Source organism: Amia ocellicauda, chromosome 18 (genome assembly GCF_036373705.1).
Source record: "Amia ocellicauda isolate fAmiCal2 chromosome 18, fAmiCal2.hap1, whole genome shotgun sequence".
NCBI classification, from domain to species: Eukaryota; Metazoa; Chordata; class Actinopteri; order Amiiformes; family Amiidae; genus Amia; species Amia ocellicauda.
In genome coordinates, this window is record NC_089867.1 from 9,568,854 (window position 1) to 9,593,816 (window position 24,963).

The following is a 24,963-nucleotide window of genomic DNA, read 5'->3' on the forward strand; positions in this document are numbered from 1 at the left end:
AAACAAATGCACAGGGTATCTGGGTACTGTGCATGTTTTAAAGAGTCTGAATTAATCATTTTTCTTACAGTAGACAAAACTGTTTACTTGGAAAGTTATAACATTTTATTGTTTGCTGTTTCAGGTCAGGGTCATTGACGCACATGGCTTATGTGCTGAGCTAAAATTAACCCTGCTTGGTTAGGACTCATATTTTAAGTTACATGGTATAAAGATAGAATACTAGCTTAATGACCCAACTACACTGCAATGTGTTGATTATAGTATTACACTATAAATACATGTTTAATTCCATTTAGTAGAATGTTTACAAGTATATAAACAGAAGTCATATAAAGATACGTTTCTGTATATTTCTTACTTCTCTGATCTAGCTAAAGAATAACTTGTAAACCTCCTAAACTGTTATAATCCTCACCATACACTGAGAAAAACTAAACGCCTATAATATAAATACAATTAATGATAAATAGGTTAAAGGGTACTTTTACATTTGAAATGACCAAGATATAAGTACAAATAGTAAAAGGTAAAGGGAATATTACATTAATTCACCATGCACATTTATTTATTGTTAATCAAACCCCCCTAGAAACCATTGTGAAAGAATAAAGACTTAAAGAACAATATAATTATTATTGTTATTAATATTATTATGTAGCAATGGAAAAATAACACCAATTGTTGAGCAGTTCTTTACATTTCAAAGACACAGTAATAAGAGGATTTATGTATGAGACCAACAGGTGCTGGCAGCAACATACGTATTGTGAAGGCTGAGAATGAAAAGGTTATCATTTATATGTTTTCTTTTGAAATGCAATTTAGACTCCCATAAAAACTGTAATTTATGTACACTGACTCACACAAAGTCACAAATGTAATATGCAATGTTGTCATTAATCAGAGGTTTTGGATGGGTCTTTTTGCTCGTGGTAACCTTGTGTGTTTCAGACGTGCTCTTATGACAGATTGAGCCACGATTCTATTGGCTGTCTGAAGGGGGCACTTGGCATATAAGCAGTTTCTGTTTCCCATGCTCTCGAAAGCTACAACAGAAGCCTGACGGGGACGAGAGTGTCATTGCCATAATGTAAGTACTATTTCCATGTTGTCTCAGTATCTCTTTGGTTCATAAAGTAATCACACTTTGATGAAAGTAAAAGAGACCAAGATCACAGAGTCTGAACTTTGCACAAATGGGCAAGTGTGTGCAATGTGTGTTCTTGTGTGTACAGGTTCACTCAGCAGTGAGTGGGAAAAATACCTGCTCTAACATGATTGTCTGTAGTTAATTGTATACATCAACCTTTAGAATTGTATAGAACCATATTTATACAGGACTGTGAGCCAAATTACCTTGAGTGTTTAACTCTTTAAATGTCTTGGTTTTATAATGAAATGAGGTGTAGTAACAATTTGCCACACAAGGGCTTACTCCACAATGTATCAGAGTAAAAGCAAAGTACACTTAACAGAATTTGTAATGCATTCAATGTTGTTGCTTTTGTATGTATCATTTAAGTGGTAAATGTATTTGTTATAGACCTTGAAAACCTGTCATTAAATTAGGTCTACACATAAAACAGAATGAGCACATGCATGTCTGACTAATGCCTTGAATAAAAAAACTAAACTGTATTTACTTGTAAGGCATTCATTTAGAAGTCTGACTGTTGTTCAGATAAACACAAGTAAATCCACGCTTCAATAGTAGGTCAGCTCTCTTCAAAATTAGACTTTGCACCCTTAATTGTATTTACGTATAAGTAATCAATTTGAGCACCTCCACAGAGCACCCAGATCATTTACATCTGGATTACAAAGAATTAAAAAGGATTTAGAAAGGCAACAGTTTACTGTGTGTGATCTAGCACACCAGGTGAGGCACTGTTATGATTAACAGTGGAGATATATTTTCAGTTTAGATGTCTGTATTGTATTCTGTGCAAAAGTATTGAAATATTGCTGCAGCCTTTTCTCTGTTTTATATTGTTCTGAAATTCAAATCTGAAAATATTTTAAGCATATTCTTTCTATTTCTTATTACATTTTAAAACAAATTATCTGTTCACTTATGTTATGTTATGTTGTGTTATGTACATGCTTCATTGTTTTAAATAAAACTTGCCTATGCATCTGAGCGTGTTTTGCCTCAGCAGTGTATTATATTTCTGCATGGGGAATTTCCATTTATGCATTTAATTTAAGCTCAACACATAAGACATGGACAGAAATGCTTCAAGTATGTAATTGTTAATGAATCGATTGATTGCATGGCATCTGTTGTAAAAATGAAACACACTATCACTAATCATGACGACAAACAAGCTTAGACAATACGTTCCTCCAATAAAATTCACATTCCCTTTGATTGAAACTGCCGTGGTGAAGTTCCCAGTGGCTGACCTGTGTATTGACCTTTTTTGCAGTGTGCCCTTTTTGAAAATGGACACGACCGAGTTCAGGAGACGAGGGAAGGAGATGGTGGACTACATTGCGGACTACATGGAGAACATTGAGAAGAGAGACGTGTATCCCAATGTGGAACCTGGCTATCTGAGATCTCTGATTCCGGACGAAGCCCCAGAAGATCCAGAAGCCTATGAGGAAATTGTCAAGGATATTGAGAGGGTCATAATGCCCGGGGTGAGCGCAAAGGAGCAATGTAACATGGTTATCTGCTGGTTGAAGAACATGTGACATTTTCTTCATATTTTCAAGGCTGTCTCACTTTAAATGGAGTGGCATATATATGAATCACAGGGTTCTAGCCATTTTATCAGAGATTAAATGAAATCGTTATTAATATCTGTTCTATCTCCTCCTTTCACAGCAAATGATTCATGCTGTAGAGCTCAGCCATCAACTGTCCACATTTTCTAGAACGCACAGCGAGAGGAAACATTCAAATGGCCCCGATGACTTTAACTTATCCGAAACATATCACATACATCCAAATATTTATAAAATTATTATTACATTTCTTAGCAGATGCCCTCATGTTTCAAGTGTTATAATACATCACTGTATTATATAGATAAAGTATCTTGCTCAAGACTACAACAGTGGTGTCCCCCACCTGGGATTGGACCCACAATCCTCCGCTACAGAGTCCAGAGCCCATATATACATTCAAAGTTCAATTGACTGACTTCTGTCTCTGATCCTTTCTTGTTATTGTAGTATTTCTCAGGGCACAGGATTGCCACAGAGCTATTAATGATTATACTGTACCATAAACCACCCAGAAATCATCTATAACTTTGCTTATAAATTCAGTAGAGCACAAGACACAAACAATCTACAATGCTGCTAATTTTCTTTCCAGTTCATTCGCCTGTCCTCCAAATCAGCGTGAAGAAGACCAGAGAAATAGCATTGTTTATCGGTGCAAAAATATGTATAACTGTCAGCTATGTGAAAGCTCTTCGCCCGCCTTCTGATTGTTTGATTTTCAGCACCTTGTAGCGCATGTTTCTAATATTAGTGAAGAGCAGAGATTTTTCACCTATATTGCCACCTAGATAATAGTTATCTTGTATGCAGTGTAAAGTCCTGTAATTAGCAGAGTGCTTTAATCAGTGTGTGGTCTGTGTCAAGTGGCGACAAAAGAATGGATGGATGGACTGATCAAATTATTAGAGAACTCACCCATCAGATAGTTTACTAGAAGTAAAAAGAAAAATATGAACTTTAACCATACAGCTCTGGAACAAATTAAGAGACCACTTAACGCTGATTTCTGAACTTGGAGTGGTCTCCTAATTTTTTCCAGAGTTGTATATGGCTCTTCCTGACCAGCTGTCAAGCAGAAACTGGTCCACTCATCACAGGACTGACATGTGGGTCCTGTAATCTTTCTCTCCTGTCTGGTCTGCATAAAAGTGCCTGTAGTTTGTAACTTCTCTAAGACTGTTTGAGACTTGAGATCGCCTCTGGGACATCTTCCGTGTGGCAGCTCGTATTAAATTCCTTTTGATTGACTGTGTGTCTCTCTCGTGATTATTTGGACTCTTCAGTTAGCATTTGTGTTCTCGGGGAAGTTAGGTTTCTGTTAAGGTCAGGTTGGGGTTCATGCTATAGTTAGGACCTAAAATAGGGTATGTAACCTACTGCTGCAATACGTCAGTCTATTGTGTCAGTTCAGAATAAAGAGTTTGATTATTTTATGAATGGAAAGCACATCCAATTAACAAGATATTTTGCACATCAATCCTTATTTAATTTAGTCATGAACGAGTTTAATGTAAATATTTGAGTAATGTATTATGTATTCATTATGTAAGTTGTCTCTTGTGTGATTTAAATTAATAATAATAATAATAATAATAATAATAATAATAATAATAATAATAATAATAATGGCACATCTATGCATAGGTTGGGAAACACTTTCACAGAACACTTGTATTTTGACAATGTTTAATTTGCAAATGTTTCACCTTTTTATTGTTGTTCACTTTTGTTTCTGTTTTGAAGGTGACTCACTGGCATAGTCCCAATTTTTTTGCGTATTTCCCCACGGCCAGCTCGTTTCCTGCAATGTTGGCTGATATGCTGTCTGGAGCAATAGGATGCATTGGATTTTCTTGGGTGCGTCTCTCTCTATCTCTCTCTTTCTTTCTCTCTCTGTTCTTCTTGAACCTTATGTGAACCCTTGTATGTAATTTCAGGGTCAGTAAATAAACATGAAACAAAAAAACTGAAGGTCATTCTATCTGAAATGAAAAGGAATGTATGACACCATGAGAAAAAAATAAATAAATGTAACTCTGCCTTTGCATTATGTGTTTATAATAATAACATTTCTAAAGCAGTTTGAATTGTTATAATTTTTGAACATACGTCACATTTTCTTTTCTTATTACTACAGGCTGCTAGCCCAGCCTGCACAGAGCTGGAAACAGTGATGTTGGATTGGCTGGGCAAGATGTTAAAGCTGCCTGAGGAATTTCTGGCTGGCACTATGGGACAAGGTGGAGGTGTGATACAGGTATGATTTTAATGTTTTGATATTTACGTGTATTATACAAACACACAACTATGAAAAATTGGATAAATACATTTTCTACATTAATAATAATTAACATATCACAAATCTTATAATTTTGCAGAATATATTAAATACATTCAAAGCCAATTATGATGCTCACTCTGAACATGTGTCTTTAAAGTGTCTTTGAAAGAGGGATTTTATCAAAGCGACAGAACTACCAAACATATCATTCTGCTGCAGATGTGAACATCCGTGAAGAAGATGTCATTGTCCTGATTTGCCAGTGAAACCTGTCTGAATATTCCTGCAGGCTGCAAATGTCAGCGCTGCTTGAGAGACACAATAATTGGCTTTAATTTCTCTCAATGCTGGCCTGTTGCTGAAAAACAAAACAATCATACATGCTTTATATTCACTTGGACTGCAATTTCTTTGACATTGATTTTCCCTTTTCCACTCAAAAATGGCTGGAAATTGCCTATTAGTGTGGCTTCCTGAGACAGTCTGTGATATTGGGTGGAATACGTGTCTGGGAAAGTTGTCCAATAATTTTGTTGGCGGACAGAACATATCTACAGAAGAAGCTTTTAATGTATCAGATGTGACGCATGAAAAGGCCAGTCAATTGAAGATAATTTCAGCTCTGTCCTCTTCGAACACAGAATCCTCCTGAGTTATTGCCTTGTTCCTGTCAAGAACGTCTCACTATGGCAACAAAGAGCATATAGAATATTGACAAGTCACAGATAAATATCACAAAAACTAAAATCCAGACTCCACACAGAAATACATTACATTACAAATCTGACGGCAGCATACAACAACAACAACAACAACAACCATCAAACATTATTACCAGGTTTTTTGAGTTCAGCTCACAAATTGAAAGGGTTTTAGGTTTGGATTCTCCTCTGATCTTTTCTTTTAGCTTGTTGCTTTGTGATATTAAGGTTTGCAGGGAAGAGATTGTGTCATGAGTAACTATTTCACACAGAAAGATAAAGGGATCAAATCTATCACGTTTATGAAGTGATTTTACAAGATGTGTATAAACCTTGTCTTGAGATGTACTGATGGTCAAAAAATGTATTGTACATCCTACCTTAAAATGTGATACATACATATATATAATTTTATACAACTATTATATTACCATATTACATGAATGTAAATTCAAGTCTTTTACATGACTAGTGAATTGACTGCCTTCAAATCACAGAAATGTGGACTTGATTCCTGGGTGAAAGTATCTTTGCTTTTGGGGCCATATATTAATGTCTCAGATCATTTTTTGAGGACAGGTTTCCTAATTACATTACTGGCAAGTGTCCAGCGCTTGCCCTTGACGAGACTGGACCATATAGGTTGTGTGAAGAGTATGTATAGAGCCCAGTCATCACAGAAACCTAGATCCTTGGTGACTGATTCAGAATGATCTTCTAGTAACAGTTGTTTGCTGACTAAATAATATTCAAGTGATAAGACAGCAGAGAAAAGCAGTAGCATGCTGCAAAAGTCACAGGTACATTAAAATGTACCTTCTGATTCAATAGAAATGAGTACATCCCAAAAAGACCAGTCAATACAAATGTCTGTAGGCCCTGATTTCTACTCAATCTGTGACATTGTTACTTTGTCTTCAATGACGGTACATGCACTGAAACGTAACCTTCTCATTTACAAAACGATGTACTAAGAAAGGTAATGCTGTGAATTCAGATCTATATTTATATTTCTTGGAATGGTAATCTCCCAATTACTATGCCCATCGCTTCCATGAGAGTCAGGGTGTGAGAGCTAGAGCAACACCTCTTAACCACCCATTAAAATTGTGAAGCCTCAGGTTGATCAATGTATCAATTCTTATATCAATATCTATCTTTCTGTCTATTTAGTGTACAAGTAAAAATCAAATCAACCAGATTTAGAAATACATCCAATTTTGTTTTCTTGAACTTAAAAACAGAAGGAGAAAAAATGTAAAAACTCTTGACTGATAATTTGTCATTCATATTATTTCTTAAGACAGTATTATTCTTCTATTATTCATACAAGCTGGTCTTGCTCCCGCAGGCGGGTTTTGTTCTATTTTGTTCTATTTTTTATTTTAAGAAACCTTTATATCTCTGAAAAGCTGTCACTTTTTGGGTTTCACACTTGGACATCTACATCTAATCGTAACCCGTTGGTGATTTTTTTCCCCCAGGGCACCGCCAGTGAAGCCACTTTGGTTGCCCTCTTAGCTGCCCGGTCAAGGACAGTCAAGGCAATTCAAGCTGAGACCCCAGAGCAAGCTGACGCAGATATCATATGCAGACTGGTAGCCTACTCTTCCGATCAGGTGACTGCAATGACAAAATGAACATAGTACACAAAGTAAAGGGATATTTTGTATTTGTCATTTATAGATGACAAAATGTGTAAAAGTCTGAATCACTTGTTTTGAGCATAGTGGTTATATTTTGCCGTATCCTTTGATTTACGTAAACATAGTTCTTTGTAAGATGATGATAATGTGAATTGTATTATAGGTAATTGCAGATCAGAGTATTCCAAATAAAAATGTACCTCGAAATCAGGAATCAAAGTGTACGTTAGCTTTCTTAATATGTCAAGGAGGAAAGGTGCGATAAATATGCAAAGCAGTTTGGTGTTTGTGAGTGTTTGTCTGTGTAGCAGCTGTTCCTGTGAAGTGTTAAATTTGAGGAATTAAGTTCCTCTGAGCTGTTCAATCCTGGTCTCTCTAATTCAGCTTCTCAGATCTGTGACATCAAGGGTAGGGCTGCTGAAGGGTTGATAAGAAATGGAAAGTGACAGCACTCCACAAGTGGTCACAAGGGAGGTGGATTTACTGTCTGGGGGAGAATTGGCCTACAGGCATTGCCGACCTTTCAGAAAACAGATAACAAAGAAGACCTTTTCCTGGCATATGAGCAGTAAACTCCTGATCTATCCAGTTTACTTAATACTGAAGGGAGGTTTTTTTCCCCTTCCCTTTGAAATAAAGCAGGTTAATGGTTCACATGGAGAGTTTCTTCAGGTATCTTGAATGTTTTGGGAGTTTATTTAAGTTTTTAGTTTGTTATTTATAGGTGAAAGATGTATTATGCACAATGTAGAATAATATAAACAAATCCTAAAAAAACAAATGTGCAGGTCTTGACTTAATTTCATGTAAAGTGTGGTGATCCTTGGCTCTTCTGCTCCATTGTATTGCAAAACTTTGATCCAGACAGAATTATTTAATTTATCACACAACGACAGATAATTTAAACATTGAAGGATTAATTGCAAGGACTAATTGTGTAAACAGCTGTAAAATCTCATTAAAGAGAATAATTAAATTAAATCTGTAGCCGTTAATAAGCATCAATATATTAGTTATAGATTATGAATAACAATGTATTATAGCATAATTAGTAGTTAATAACTACATTAATAAATGTAAAACATGTCAGCTGAAATATGTAACAAAACATGCCCTTGTGGTTTCCTGGAAGGGATTTCATTTTTAAACATTAATAACTACATAAATCATACATTATTAGTATTACTATCCATATTATATACATTGCTTATGAATTGTTACAGACATATAACCTTATTATAACATATTATTGAAATCAATACTTTGTAGATAATATTATTTAAACAAGAAAAGTGATGTAAGTGGTTGTTTTAAACACAACACTCCAATGACAGAGTTCTGGATAGATATGGGAACTGTCAGGGCTTGACTGTGTGTGTTTTGTGTGGTTCTCCCAGGCTCACTCTTCTGTGGAAAGGGCGGGACTGATAGCTGGAGTGAAAATGAAGACGATCGCATCAGATGACAAATTCGCAGCTCGCGGGGAGGCTCTCAGGAGAGCGATTGAAGAGGACAAGGCAGCTGGACTCATCCCATTCTATGTATGTTATGCAATACAGTACTGTGCAAAAGTTTTAGGCAGGTGTGAAGAAATGCTGTTAAGAAAGAATGCTTTCAAAAATAGACATGTTAATAGATTATATGTATCAATTAACTAAATGCAAAGTGAGTGAACAGAAGAAAAATCTACATCACATCAATATTTGGTGTGACCACCCTTTGCCTTCAAAACAGCATCAATTCTTCTAGGTACACTTGCACAAAGTCAGCAATTTTGTAGGCATATAGTCATGACTGACCACGGTGGGAAGGTCATTCCACCACAGAAGGGCTACAGTGATTGATTGATTTAATGTCATTCATTAAACAAAGGGAAGATAGGTTTTGGACTTAGCCGTAATGGTATTAACTAGTTACTGACAATCTGCAATTATTTAATATGTGTTTAGCCACCTGACGACACATACAAAATCCCTGCATTAATGTTCAGGCTACATGTGTTAAATATGTTGAAAGCCTAAAGCAGAAGCATGACAATAGCGGTCTGAATCCACATGAATATTCATTTTTGGGGCTCACTAAGCAACAGGCTTTCATCAAGTGCGCATCTGAATTGCATTATCTCTCTTCCGTTTTTGCATCTCCCTCAGGTCTTTGTGGCTGTTCAATTTGTTTGTAAAGCCTGTCCTTGCTGTCCTAAATTAAGGCGAATCTCATTATCCAATAACCTGGCCCTGGGTAGACTACCATACATTTCAGTAACTGTCCAGGAAGATTTTTCACAACAGTTCTTAAAGCAAAAAAAGGTGATCATCAATGGTCAACCTTTGCAGACAGAATTAAATGATCAGATACCTGCTAAGATAAAGAATAGGAAAATACTTTTTAGGAAAATTATTTATTACTTCATATTGTAAAAGCAGATTTTTAAAAACATGCCTTTATTTGACAGTTGTTTTGTTCTGTTTTGCAAATCCAAGAACTCGATCTGAGAAAAGATAATCATTGTATTACTTGTCTCCAGGGCACAACACAAGTAAAACACCCTAAAACACTTATATTTTCCATGGATAAATGGTTTCTAATTACCTTTATCAGGACCAGGGTTTAGTACAATCACACAATATAACATTCACATCTGATTGCTTAACTGCAAGACATGGACTATGAAACCTGGCATTTATGACTGGTTAACCTAAATTACCAGTCCTTACAATTTTTCTATTTTTTCTAGAATCTAATTTTCATTGTAGACTTCCACAAATGGCTGTGCAGGGGTTGTACTGGAGATGTTTTAGTTAATAATAAGATCTAGTTATAATTTTTATCGCAGCCTTCATCTGTGACACAAGAAAATATATTTTAAATCCGCAACATCTTCAATGTTTGGGCACCACACTGTAATGCTTTAAATAAGAATCACTTTAATGGTACATCTGTAGAACATTATTCTGCTATGATATCATGCAACTTTTGTGTGTGTAGTTTTGTTGTGCTTTTTACACATATATGATATATAGTGAGTTAACTCTCTTATAATACATTGCTATTTCGTAAAAGCAAAGTGTGTGTGTCATTCTTTGAATTAGAAATAAGTGTTAGAAGATATTTTCTATTTTCAAGTGTGTGTTCATTTTTATTTAGTCAGATAATTGCTTATAATTTTCAGATTGGCCAAGAAGTTTGAAATTACTGCTGTTTTTTTTTTTTGTGTGTGTGTGTTTGTTACTGTACCAAATTTGTACAATACTTGGAAAGTAATATTATTTGTTGGTGTGCTGTAATTTACTATATTTGTTTGTTTAAAATAATGATTTTACAGCTAATTCTACTGCTGATGAGTAGAATGGACAAATCAGTATATTTCAAATAGTCCATAAAGTTTATATTTATTGCAATATTAAACAATTAAATTCAGAGATGTTATCCATGCATCAACTGCGTTATAATAACATGAGGAGACTGGATATTTCAGTGCATTCATCCTTAATTTGAAAATCGTGGGATTTGAATGTCTGTTTGTGTTTGCGGTCCACAGCTCTGTGCCACTCTAGGGACGACACCATCTTGTGCATTTGATCACATCAGTGAACTAGGTCCTATTTGTAAGTATGTTTTCATCCAATTACAGGGCCCCCAATAATAGTAAATGAGAATTCAATAATGAAAATGTTAAACAGTCCTCTGGAAAAAGACAGCAAGATTAATTCAGTATAAACACGACTACCCTCTGTTTTGTTACAGGTAATTCGGAGAACATCTGGATGCACATCGATGCGGCATATGCAGGAAGTGCTTTCATTTGCCCTGAATTCAGGCCTCTTCTTAATGGAGTGGAGGTAAGACAATTAAAATACCTACAAATATTTCACTGGCCTCTACACAGTCTTGAAACAAATAGCTCAGTTTTAAGCCTGATATAAAAACCTGAATTGTTTATTGGTTTCACAAGAATGCTCATGCTATCATCTCTACAAAGCAATGTACATATTGTACTGATTCACAACATAAGAATGAGAGACGGCATTTTCAAAACAAAGACCCCATGTTCTCTTCTCTCCAGGAAGGAGAGAATGAAATACATTTATAGTTTCATAATACATACATACATATATATGTATATATATATATATGTGTATATATATATATATATATATATGTATATATATATATATATATATATATATATATATATATATATATGTATATATATATATATATATATGTATATATATATATATATATATGTATGTATATATATATATATATATATATATGTATGTATATATATTTATTTATTTACAGAATTTATCATTTAAGTATAGTACATAGGTTAACAGCTTACTATAATAAGGCAAAACTAATATTCCCTGGATTTTAATTTTACAGACCCCAATCAGTGTGGAATTAGAAAGTATTAAACTTCCTGTGAATTGCTGGTGGCTTTTCAGTAGTGGGTGTTCACAGGCACAGAGATAAGGATCAAGTAATTTCCTGAGGCATCGACAGACCTTTAGATAAATCCCGATCTCGGTGGCAAAGGAATATCACTGTTTATTAACGGCAGAAGTTCAAACAATACAGCGATAGTTAGGAAACCATAAAAGAATCGGCTTTTATCAGTAGGTGAATGACACTGACACTGGAGTTTCCTGCAATTAAATTGGTTGCTAGGAAATGAATCACAGTGGGACCCCGCATCTGTCAGTGAGGCGACTGTTCAACCCTGGATACAAGCCTCCAACATTTTGGTTTCCTCTCGGCGGTTCTCATAATACCTCCAATGGCAGGCAAAGAGGATATTGGAAAAAGCAATGTCGGGCAGAGAGATTAGGCTGGAGATATTTTTGTTATTTAAAATCAGAAAACAGGATGTGAAGTTGATTTTTGTTTTAATTATCGTATGGCCTACTGGGGTTGTTGTTTATGCTCTGCAAGTGATGCTATAGTGATTGTAGATGTAGCTGAAATGTACTCGAATACTTTTTCAGTTTTCTCTGTCTGCATTTTCTTTCTATTTAGATTTTTTAGTTTCTATTTATTTTCCATTTTGGTAATGCAGGAAGTCCTGTGCACAAATCAGCGTGCTGTTCACCTCATTTCACTCCACCTTTCATAAGTTGTTGCCCATAACCTACCATGCGTAGTAGTCCACTTGTCTGTCGGCTAAGAATCGAATCCAAACATTGCATTCTTCATTTTCACTCCATGTTTCACTCATGTGCTTTCCTGTGCACATGAAGTACTCCTGTTCTGAGGATTGATTGATTTGTTTATTTACAGTGAGGGAAGAAAGTATTTGATCCCCTGCTGATTTTGTACGTTTGCCCACTGACAAAGAAGTGATCAGTCTATAATTTTAATGGTAGGTGTATTTTAACAGTGAGAGACAGATTAACAACAAAAAAATCCACAAAAACGCATTTCAAAAAAGTTATAAATTGATTTGCATGTTAATGAGGGAAATAAGTATTTGACCCCTTCGACTTAGTACTTGGTGGCAAAACCCTTGTTGGCAATCACAGAGGTCAGACGTTTCTTGTAGTTGGCCACCAGGTTTGCACACATCTCAGGAGGGATTTTGTCCCACTCCTCTTTGCAGATCCTCTCCAAGTCATTAAGGTTTCGAGGCTGACGTTTGGCAACTCGAACCTTCAGCTCCCTCCACAGATTTTCTATGGGATTAAGGTCTGGAGACTGGCTAGGCCACTCCAGGACCTTCATGTGCTTCTTCTTGAGCTACTCCTTTGTTGCCTTGGCTGTGTGTTTTGGGTCATTGTCATGCTGGAATACCCATCCACGACCCATTTTCAATGCCCTGGCTGAGGGAAGGAGGTTCTCACCCAAGATTTGATGGTACATGGCCCCGTCCATCGTCCCTTTGAGGCGGAGCAGTTGTCCTGTCCCCTTAGCAGAAAAACACCCCCAAAGCATAATGTTTCCACCTCCATGTTTGACGGTGGGGATGGTGTTCTTGGGGTCATTTCTCCTCCTCCAAACACGGCGAGTTGAGTTGATGCCAAAGAGCTTGATTTTTGTCTCATCTTTAACACTTTCACCCAGTTCTCCTCTGAATCATTCAGATGTTCATTGGCAAACTTCAGACGGGCCTGTACATGTGCTTTCTTCAGCAGGGGGACCTTGCGGGCGCTGCAGGATTTCAGTTCTTCACGGCGTAGTGTGTTACCAATTGTTTTCTTGGTGACTATGGTCCCAGCTGCCTTGAGATCACTAACAAGATCCTCCCGTGTAGTTCTGGGCTGATTCCTCACCGTTCTCATGATCATTGAAACTCCACGAGGTGAGATCTTGCATGGAGCCCCAGACCGAGGGAGACTGACAGTTATTTTGTGTTTCTTCCATTTGCGAATAATCTCCTAGTCACCTTCTCACCAAGCTGTTTGGCGATGGTCTTGTAGCCCATTCCAGCCTTGTGTAGGTCTACAATCTTGTCCCTGACATCCTTGGACAGCTCTTTGGTCTTGGCCATGGTGGAGAGTTTGGAATCTGATTGATTGATTGCTTCTGTGGACAGGTGTCTTTTATACAGGTAATGAGCTGCGATTAGGAGCATTCCCTTTAAGAGAGTGCTCCTAATCTCAGCTCGTTACCTGTATAAAAGACACCTGGGAGCCAGAAATCTTGCTGATTGATAGGGGATTTCCCTCATTAACATGCAAATCAATTTATAACTTTTTTGAAATGCGTTTTTCTGGATTTTTTTGTTGTTATTCTGTCTCTCACTGTTAAAATACACCTACCATTGAAATTATAGACTGATCATTTCTTTGTCAGTGGGCAAACGTACAAAATCAGCAGGGGATCAAATACTTTTTTCCCTCACTGAATGTATGCAGAATTTTGCTGAATGAATCAATATTGCACCTCCATCTCTTTCAGTTTGCAGATTCCTTCAACTTCAATCCACACAAATGGCTTCTGGTCAACTTCGACTGCTCTGCTATGTGGTAAGCAACCCAACTATTCCAGACGTTCATTAAGCCACCCAACTCCGTATGACACTTGGACTTTGAACTGTTCTCCTGAATGCATTATTTAGAAAAAGGATACATTGGAATATAATCGGGCTACTGACATTCACTGTAACCATATTTTACATTGTGTTCCCATAAGCCACTGGCATTACAGGTTTGAACACAAAAGATGAGGGCTGGAAACCCAGCACAGTACAGTTGAGAGAAGTGCTACCATCCGTGGAAAGTGTGGTAAATGGAAACCGTAAACAGTCGCACACATTGTCTGCAGTGTTGACACAAGGGGATGCTACTGTTCCTCAGTAGTTCCGGTGGATTGTTAGCATCACAAAGTCACCTGCCTCACTGGGCTTTTTAAAAGGAAGAAAGACGGCCCATCTGCTGTTTATTTCATCACCACACAAGCACTGCGCCGCTTTCCACTGAGCAAACCTTCTCTCTGTAAATACAATAATATACCAGTATATCAGCAAGACCTTGAGGAGAAATAGTTTACAGGTCTATTTCGTCCCGTGTGTGTGTTTGGATAGTAACAAGATATGATGCTGGACTGATGCTGGACTGCAGGAAAGCACTGGAAACTAAACAGAAAGGGAAGTTCAGGAGTTTGAATGGGTTCATAGAGGTTAGCGTGTACGTCATTTATCAGGGAACTTCCCAATTTTAATTTGGAAAATGCCTTTCTACTCCAAGGTGAGCTCAATAGTGGTATTCTTTTTGACACCTGTAATGTATTAACTCTGTAGAAAATATTATATATAGATATAGATACACAATATAATCCTAACTAGTTTCTGTCTTGAAAATACCCAGTGTACCAAACATCTGCCCTGATTGTTAACGATCCGCTCTTCCTGATTTCATGCTCAATGAATTCAGCAGTGACTGCTCACATATGTTCCCTCTTTCAGGATAATACCTCTTTGAAAAAATACTTTAATGGTTACAATACACTCTGCTGTAAATAAAAATAATAAACAGAAGAAGACTGCATCCAGAGGTGTCTTCACATCATTACAATGTGATAAAGACTTTGATTCATGACTGGTCCACTGGACAATGGACCAACCCTGGATTCAAATCTTGGAGTCACCTCTCCCTGTCTGTCTGTAGGGTGAAGAAACGAACCGACATCATTGGTGCTTTCAAAATGGACCCTCTCTACCTGAAACATGACCACCAAGAATCAGGTTGTAAAATTAATCTAGGAACTCCAACTATCACTTTAAGTGTTTTTTTTTGTTTTGTTTTTTATGGTTTTTGACCTTAGAATGGATTAACCCTTTGGACCCTATTTGTCTATCAGAAATTTAATTACCACCCCTGTTTTATTTAAATGATCATAACTTGCAACCAAGATAAATCTATGTATAAATAACATGAACAAAAATATAGATACATACAATATTTGATTTCATATTGTTTTGCTTCATGTTAGGTCCAATAAAAATAATAATAATGGACATAGACAGCCTATATGTTTATGCAGACCTTTTTAGAAAGTTAGTACGCTAAAATGTGTGGCACAGGATGAGTACAGCTAGCTTGGATAATGATTTAAAAAATAAAATAGCAGCACATTACCATGCCAACCTTACCTATTTAAACTAAGCCTCAGATCTTTTTGTCTCACTCGTGTCTATGTTGGAAGGCACGGAGAACATGGTTGTATAATTCATTAACCCCTTGGAGGTTGCTTTGTGGCTCATGTTTAACATCCATTTCAAAAGCAGACCACACAACTGCTGTCCTTGCGTCGGCAGCTCACAAAGACTGTTTCATTATCTTTTACTACGTGACAGGCTTCTGCTTTCGCCTGGTTTGCCTGCTGTACATTGTGAATGATTACATGCCACCCACTGCAGCCCCCCGTATCCACTCTGACAATCTGAAAGAGAACTGAAATCAAATTATAGCTTATTGCAAATGCAGAAACCCATATTTCTTTATTTATTTACCTTCGTCTTCATTTTAAATGAGAAAATCCACAGTAAGCATTTCTGCAGGTTAGCTTGTTCTTGAATCTACACTGCTATTTTAATTGTACAATCTTGAATACAAGAATTATCTAACTTGCTCCTAGATGCTCCTTTGCTGAAAAAATAATTAATTCATACATATACTCAATAAAATGTACATATGGATTATAATTGTGAATTTAAATATCAGTTTATTATTGAATACTTTTCTTGGACAGGGAGTTTCAAGTGTTGTACTGTTATTAAGTTTATCTAATTAAATACTCACAATGGACTTCATTGGTTATGTAAAATATCTCCTTATTTCTACCTGTTTCTAGGGCTCGTCACAGATTACAGAGTAAGTACAACATTACAGCCGTGATTGTGATTTATAGGTATCACTCTTATACAAAACATCTAGCACCGTTTTATAAAATGTGTAATTTAGTTCAACATTGCTTAAAACGATATTTTTCACTTGAAACACTTCTATAGCTCACGCCACTGTCGCACTTCCAAACGTCGTTCAATATTTATGGGCTGTTTTCATCTACATGATAGTGCCTGAAGGTGTTCATTTTACAGGACGGGACCTATTTTGTAAACCTTTCAACTGAATTATGTCTTGTTTTTTTACTAATATATGTTCCAAGGCTATACACCTTTTTAACCAAGTTGCATTTTAACATGCATTCATGTAATTGACCATTAAATTACCCCATGTTACATTAGATTTTCCACATGTTACATGATGATTGAGTTACCTCCTGTTGTCTAGCTGATACAGTGGCGATAACTTTCTACTTTTCTTATACTATACTGAATTAAATGCACAATACAGCACACTTCTATCCTAATTAGTATTTTTATGGGAACAATCACATACATTTTGTTTTGGTAAACTGTACCATGTTATGGTCTGTTGTATCCCTTTTCCCAACAGCACTGGCAAATACCACTAGGCCGAAGATTTCGCTCTCTAAAAATGTGGTTTGTATTCCGGATGTACGGGCTCAAAGGCCTACAGGAGTACATTCGCAAGGTAATGTCACACCCAGGATTTTTCTGTCCTGTTTACTTACCACTCTTATCAGTTACAATATTATACATTACAGTGTGCCTTGTATCACACTATGTAACTATGTAGTTAGCACAAACCTAAAGACTTAAGTTCAAGCAGTCTGCTTCAAGAAGAGTTTGGCAAACCAAGTTTCAAAAGCTGTCACCAGTACTTGTCTGTGCTACCACCTAGTGGACAGGATGTTATTAAATTAAACAAATGAACAGAGGAGGAAAAGTCAATAGCTGTGATAAGTTTTTACTTCACACAGTCTAGTTTTGACAAACTCTTTAACATTTTTCAGCACGTGAACCTGGCCAGGGAATTTGAGACTTTAGTTCGCAGTGACCAGCGTTTTGAGATAAGTGCCGATGTGGTGCTGGGATTGGTATGCTTCAGACTGAAGGTAAAACTGAATTAATAATAAATTGGTGCCAAATGTCATGGTGATTTTCAAACTGTGAAAGGATAAAAGGATGCGATGTGTGCATTTTCTTTCTTTGAATGAAAACAGGGACCTAATGACTTGAATGAGAAACTTCTCAAGAGTATAAACGACACGAGGAAGATCCACCTAGTACCCTGTCAGCTGTCGGGCAAGTTCGTGCTGCGCTTTGCCGTGTGTGCGCGCACCACCGACTCCCAGCACATCCAGCTCGCCTGGAAGCGCATCGCCAGCGCCGCCTCCCTCATCCTGCAGCAGTGAGAACAGAGCACGAACACAGAGAGGGGCACCTTCACCGACACTGTTACCTTCCCACGCACCCAAGACAGAAAGACTGCCCAATTAAATGTGTTTGCATATGCAAGAGGTTGTGTCAGCTATTGGACATATTGCCCTTCCTTAGGCAAGGAATGGTTTGGACTCTGGAAGAGGCCATAAAGGGAATAAAAACCTTTAGACTAGTGTATAAACACATTCACATACATATACAGACGGGTGACAAATTAAAGGAAAACCAACATAAAGTGTCTCAGTAAGGTTTTGGGCACCACGAGCCGCCAGAACAGCTTCAATGCTCTTGGCACAGATTCTATGAGTCTCTGAACTCTACTGGAGGGATGAGCACCATTCTTCCAAAAGATATTCCCTCATTTGATATTTTGATGATGGTGGTGGAGAGCGCTGTCTGACACGTTGGTCCAAAATCTCCCATAGGTGCTGGTGACTGGAGATCTGGTGACTGCGAGTAAAGGTGATCACTCCGAATAACTTTCTAATGATTTACAGTGACCCTTCCCTCTATTGCGACAAGTTGTACGAAAATGCCCCCCACAGCGTAACAGAGCCTCCGGACCCCCTCTGTAGGGGTCAAGCAGTCAGGCCTCTACCATTCACTTGGTGTCCCACACATGCACTCGCCCACTTGACGAGAATAAGGTGAAGGATGACTCATCTGACCATGTCAGTTTTTCCACATCTCTGTAGACCAGTGCCTATGGTTTGTGCACCACTGAACACTCAAATGTGCATTTGTCTTTGTAATGAGACTTAATTGTATCATGCAGTACACCTGTTTGAAGGCATCTGCATTCGTTATGTTCCTCCACTCATTTATTCAGGTTTTCCTTTAATTTGTCACTCATCTGTATATATATTTATAGAAAGAGATTGAGAGGATGGGACCCTGGATGGGTGGGACCCTGGACCAAAGGTTGTGGGCTTTAAGATCATAAAGTAATATCAATTAGTAATAGTTTCCACCGTCGGCCATCGTGTAGGCTCACTGTCAACATTGATATTTCTATGTGATTTAAAGCTGGATGCCCTTTGCATTCTTATGCAGACGTCTGGCACATGCCACGGTTGTGTAGCCCTGCCTGTTCTAGCTCCTGGTTCACCCTGCATTAATGACAACTGACAGTGCAGAAACACCCAAAAGCCTTACGGTAGCATGTGTGCTCCTCTGTGTGCTTAACCTTAATACCGTTGTTCATCCAAGCTGCTGGAAATCCTCTCCAAAGAATGGTCAAGGAGCTAAAAATATAGCAGGGGATTTTGTGTGAGGGTGATTGAGAGAGATTTGCCCATCTGCAGATGACTGACTTGTTGCCCTTGTTTAAACTGAAAGAAACATATTGAACACAAATCTGATAATGAAACTGCCAGCAGGAGTCTGTATGTCTTATTTTTTTGTGAGAGGAGCTGTTTAATTGTTTGAATTGGGACCACTGCAGTATAGATATCGATGTGTATGTAATCTCCAAGGCTGTGCTTACTAGACAGCATTTCATATCCACTGATTTTGACTAAATTAAAATAATAAATGTCATGCACCAAAACAATGTTTTGATTGTGTGTAGTTTTATTCTTGGGTAGAAAATTGTATTATCTGTAATATTTAAAATGGGAATAGTGAAATTCTACTAAATATGAAACAAAGATACACATTATACTATAGTATTTTGCAATACAAGGCCTTTTGAATTTAGTACACCTAAAAGTATTCTATAATAATACTCTACTTGGATCATACAGAGATTCAGGGTTAGTTTGCAACAGGGAAAAATAAGTAATTTCCAAAACCATGCTCTTATTTTGTACTGATAGTGTCAAATGGATTTGATATAAAGCATGCTAAGGTCTGAGGTAATTCATTATTACTCTATACATAGGGTTGACAATTAATTTCACCAATTAATGGCACATTCGATTATAACAATTCAATGTATATGTATAATTAAAAACTGCATGTTTTTTCCTGTGTGTCTGTGAACAAGGTCACTGCCTTACTGTGCTACTGTACTGCCAACCGTGATACCCAGAAGAACAGGATTTAATTACAACCAGTTTAATCTAGCAGTTTTGGTCTAATACATCATATGAAGCCCCCGTATATGTCAAATTCAAATTAGTTGTCAGGCAGAAATAAGCAGACTTGCACAGGACAGCAAGTGATTCTTATTATCTTATTATCTTTTCCTGGCAGCATACAAATGCTTACTTCTTTAGGACTGTTTGTGGGACAACCCCATGAATGGTCCTCATTGCAGCTGCTCCTAATAAATTCCTATTATTGACCCCACATCTCTTTCTCTAGATTATTTTGGACACTATACTATATAAAAATGCTCCCATAATGAACATAATTTAGGAACTCTCTGGACACCCATCTGCCTTTCTGCCAATAAAACAAAATGTGCTTGAAATGAGAAACCCAAATACATGTTTTTGATCTGTTTATTGGTTGCCATTATTAATAATTGTGTATGTGAAGGTTCTGTTGGCATTGATAATAGTAGGTCCACATTCTTCCGCTAGATGCCAGTATTACCAAAACAATATCCTTTGGTTCCTGAATCAGCATCTTAACATCATAATGAACAAGAAACAAACAAGTTTGAGAGAGTATACATGTTCAATGTATATATTCCTGTCATTCCAGTTACTTAGATGAATGTATATACAAATAATTGGTGAAGTATGCACAGTTACTGAGAAACCACCAAATTGGATACACCTGGATAGCTTTAAAGAGGCTGAACTCTGGAATGTGTTTGTCTACTGAATATTGAATTTCCTCACTGTGTATTTTTCAACATCTGCCCACATCTGGGCAATCCCAAGATTTACAAATTAATGCTGATATCAGACACAGCTTTTAAATTGATTTCAGAATAAACTGACAATGTTTAAGATATACACTGTTAACATACAGTTTCCTTGAAAACAGTAACTGAGAGTTTACAGAGACATTGTAATTTATTATTTATTTATTAGTATTTACATGTGATCATTTGTCAATATGTTTTTAAACATGGCTGTATGTGTTTGTGTTCCATGGTAAGTGCTGGATGTAGTTGGGAGTTGGGACTATTCTGACCTCAATGTTAAACTGGACAATAATGTTGACGTTTCTTTTCTATTAATAGCCAAACATTTTGCAGAAAACTCAAAATTATAGGGAGGAACTGATTAACGTTAACCCCTTCATAGTCACATCTGTGAGGTGTTAAAATACAGATAGACAGAGCATATGAAGTCTATGCTTAAAACACAGCTGAAGATAGCATCCTGATAGTGTCAGCAAGGGCTACATACATGTGTCCATTCTTATCTTATTATTAACCTGTTAGACACACCTGTATAACTATTGTTATTTACCTAAAAGAATAAAAACAGAAATGAATTTAAGGGGCTGCCAAAGTGCGGCCCGGGGGCCAAATGCGGCCCTCAAGGATGTTTGGTGCGGCCCCCCAAAGACAACTTTCAACCCCCCTATTCTAAAGTTTTGCTATATTTCTACTCTTTATCAACATTTTTGGTTACAAATTGCACATGTAATTTGGGGGAAAATAATAATTCAACAATTAAAGTTAATAAATGTTCCCTAACAGAAATCTATAGGACATAAAAAGGTATGATTTGGGACATATTTAATTTTCATCTGTACTTCATTTTCTACTGCAGCCCCCAATCCCATGCACCTCCGTAAATTGGCCCTCCATCACCAGACATTGGGAACCCCTGATTTAAACCATAGAATGATTTAGAAATTAGGCATCGGTGATCAATAAATGAGGAAGCTTATCAGGCGTTCTTCAGAAAGTTCTCAAACAGAATTCATATTGAGAAATATGTTTTATATTGTGTTTGAGAACTTGCAGACATACATCACATATCACATTCCGAAATTCAATTGTAACCTCAGTATTTTGCGGTATTTTTATTCCCTTATTTTATTACACAAAATCCCATTACAGAAGAAGGCAGAATAACAAAGTACTGTACTTGTTTTGTGTGTCTGTTGGTTTGCTTGTAATAACAGCTCTTAGTGATGTTTCACTCTGTAATGGACCATTGATTTTTAGACAAATTATTTCTGTCTGTTGGTGTAATTGTGATTTATGAGGTATGATCTGATAATTTATTTTTAATATTGTCGTCCATCCGTCGTCCACCCTCCCCTTAAACTTATTTCCCTGCATTCACAAGGCTATGTGCAAATCTTTGGTTGCTGGATGGGGAATAATAATAATGTATAACAGAATTTCATCAGCAATTTTGATTTCTAGCCTACACTTAGCAGCTCAAAACTGTATTTAAAAGGAATGTGTAAGTATGTGTTGCACGCGGGGCAGGGTGTGCTAGGGCTCAAACCTCAGGTTGTCTTTTCATCCTCAAAAGCTTTATTTTCTCTTCTGAGTCATTAAACTTAAAATACCTTTGGTGTGGCACGTGATCCTGGCATTTTTCAGGATGAAGTAAGGGGATTGTTTGTGATTTAAGGCCTATTTAGGGTTCAGGACTACTACTCAGAGAAGCTGTGGAGATTAAAAAAAAAAAATAATAAATAAATAAACGGAGAGAGAGGTTTAAGCTACTTCATATTCCTGTATTTATAGACATTGCAGGGTCTATTTCCAACAACTGGGGGAAATAACACATCAGATTTACTTCAAAATTGTTCTTTATTTATTGAGGATAAACCCTTTAATTCTACTTACAAGGACTGAAATTTTGAACTGTTTTGCAGATGGTTACTTTAATTACAGTCATGATATGTGAATTTCACTTGACAAGAGTCAACACTATTGACACAATTACACTACACATAGCTCCACAACAAAAGGAAATGGTCAAAAAGTTTAATTTAATTAAAATGAAATACACAAAAACATAAAATATATAGAAAATTGTATATTGTATATCTTTAAAATACATAATTGAAAGGATACATAGAAATTGTAATGATATCTATGCTGTTCTCAATAAATGTCATCCTTGTATACTAATCTTTCAAAGCTATATATTAGTGGTAAAATCAGGCAAAACAATAAAACAATATTGGACATTTCTGTGCCAATCAAAACATAATCCGTCATCAGTTATAATATATGTAAAGATATGGATAGTAAGGGTGGAAATTTTAAAATTACTTTTGACTGTATTGACCAGTGATGTATCACACGTTAAAAATAAATAAATAACTAAATAATAATAATAATAATAATAATAATAATAATAATAATAATAATAATAACAAAGAAATTAAAGAAAATAAAAAGTACACAAGCACATGAGCACATAAAATATTCTTAGGTCACTGACAGTTTAGTGACCACACTAGTTACCTGATAATGTAGTCAAAATTAATTTACTCTTCACATCAGTCTCATTAGAGTGACATGAATGACATCTGTGCCAAGCTGGCATGTTTTGGGCTTTCTGGTGCTACACAATGTACTTGTAAAGTAACCATAAGCGGATGCCACAGTTTGGTAGTAAATGGGTGTAAGATCTTGCTATCCACAAAATGTACTATTCGTCTAAATCACGTATATAGCATACCGAAAGGGTTTCTCGTTTCAATTACTGTCAGATCCATTAATGAGGAAATGTTTCTGTTAAAAGCTTTTCAGATGCAAAGGTAATAGATGCAGTTTTGTTTTTGCGCAAAGTATCCGTTTCCCATCATTTATCATCTGTCCGAAATTGTGTAAACATTGATTCGTAGTATCCTAAATTGTCGGCACAATACAAAAATAAAAATAAAGAAAACTCAAAAGTCTAAGTGTTAATAGGCTGATGGCTTTCGCATCTGCAATGTATGAGGTTTAAAGTGTAGCCTTTCAAAAGGTTTTGAGCTTTGAAGTGCATTTTGCTCATGGAAGCTCCAATATGCGTCTTTACGCACTTCCCCACATCTGTCTCCCGGTAAATGACCGTGGCGTGAGTTGATTTCCTCCATTAACGCAAACTTGTCTCTAGGGTGTTGTATAACTTGCTAAAATGGACAATAAAAAGTCATTAGAAAGAAAGTGTCCCAAGCATACCAGCCTCTCCATGAGATCTGCGGTAGTTTTCCACAGCAGTGACTCTGGGGTTTGAGAAATAACTGGGTTTGTTTGTTTGTATGTATGTATGTATGTGACAATGAGAGATTTGAAAAGATCAATAAATTGCTTGTGTTAATTTACATACAGAAAATGAAACCTTACATGACCCAAAACAATCCAAATATTGGATTCTTTGTTTTAATGTTTTATGCCTTTATTACTGACAACATATAAATGGATGCTGCGTCATGTATGTATTACTTCCATTCATAAATGCATATATCAAATTTCAATAACCAATACATTTTGTTTGAACATTTCTCTCTGGGAATTCTAATCATGTGTATTTAACCGTTTCATGTGCCCTAAATGGATGTTATCCATTATATATCTTGACAGCACCTTCAATTGTACTAATGAAGGGGTTAAATTGGGAATATGTAATGCTTTGCTCCTGACCATGTTAGGACTAAAAACACTGTAATAACACAGTGTAATGCGACTCGGTTGTCATGATTATTATGTAGATTTACAAACATGTTCTGAGTAATATAGAACTATACATAGTATGCTGCATTAAAGTGCATTATGTGTCAGATATATTGTATTATGTGCGCCAGATGATGTTAAATGCATGTGTGTGGTAAAATCGTCTGACATTTGTGTATAATTAAATCTATCATCTATCATTTATACCAGTGTATTAACAGCTATATTGTGAAGTGCTGATTGCTGACAAAATGTGGATACACTTTAAAAAGTGAGAAACTCTACTGTATTGTCTTTCATGTGAGGGAGAC

At 36.5% G+C, this 24,963-nt stretch overlaps 1 protein-coding gene across 1 annotated transcript; it reads left to right on the forward strand.

Moving 5' to 3' along the window:
- Window positions 1-945: 945 nt before the first annotated feature.
- ddc (dopa decarboxylase) lies at window positions 946-20,546 on the forward strand. Its single transcript, XM_066690897.1, has 14 exons — window positions 946-1,093; window positions 2,433-2,649; window positions 4,483-4,596; window positions 4,877-4,996; window positions 7,206-7,340; window positions 8,765-8,908; window positions 10,906-10,972; window positions 11,112-11,206; window positions 14,268-14,335; window positions 15,476-15,552; window positions 16,662-16,681; window positions 17,267-17,365; window positions 17,688-17,789; window positions 17,898-20,546. Exons 2-14 carry the CDS (start codon window positions 2,449-2,451, stop codon window positions 18,087-18,089), a joined length of 1,434 nt encoding a protein of 477 aa, XP_066546994.1. The 5' UTR covers window positions 946-1,093; window positions 2,433-2,448; the 3' UTR covers window positions 18,090-20,546.
- The last annotated feature ends 4,417 nt before the right edge of the window (window positions 20,547-24,963 follow it).

What these genes read in the sequence shown, in the direction of transcription:
- ddc (XM_066690897.1), top strand. Translation starts at nt 2,449, where the DNA reads ATGGACACGACCGAGTTCAGGAGACGAGGGAAGGAGATGGTGGACTAC. An exon ending in AGAGGGTCATAATGCCCGGG is followed by an intron (nt 2,650 to 4,482) that starts GTGAGCGCAAAG and finishes TCTGTTTTGAAG; the next exon opens with GTGACTCACTGGCATAGTCC. An exon ending in AAGGTGGAGGTGTGATACAG is followed by an intron (nt 4,997 to 7,205) that starts GTATGATTTTAA and finishes TTTTTCCCCCAG; the next exon opens with GGCACCGCCAGTGAAGCCAC.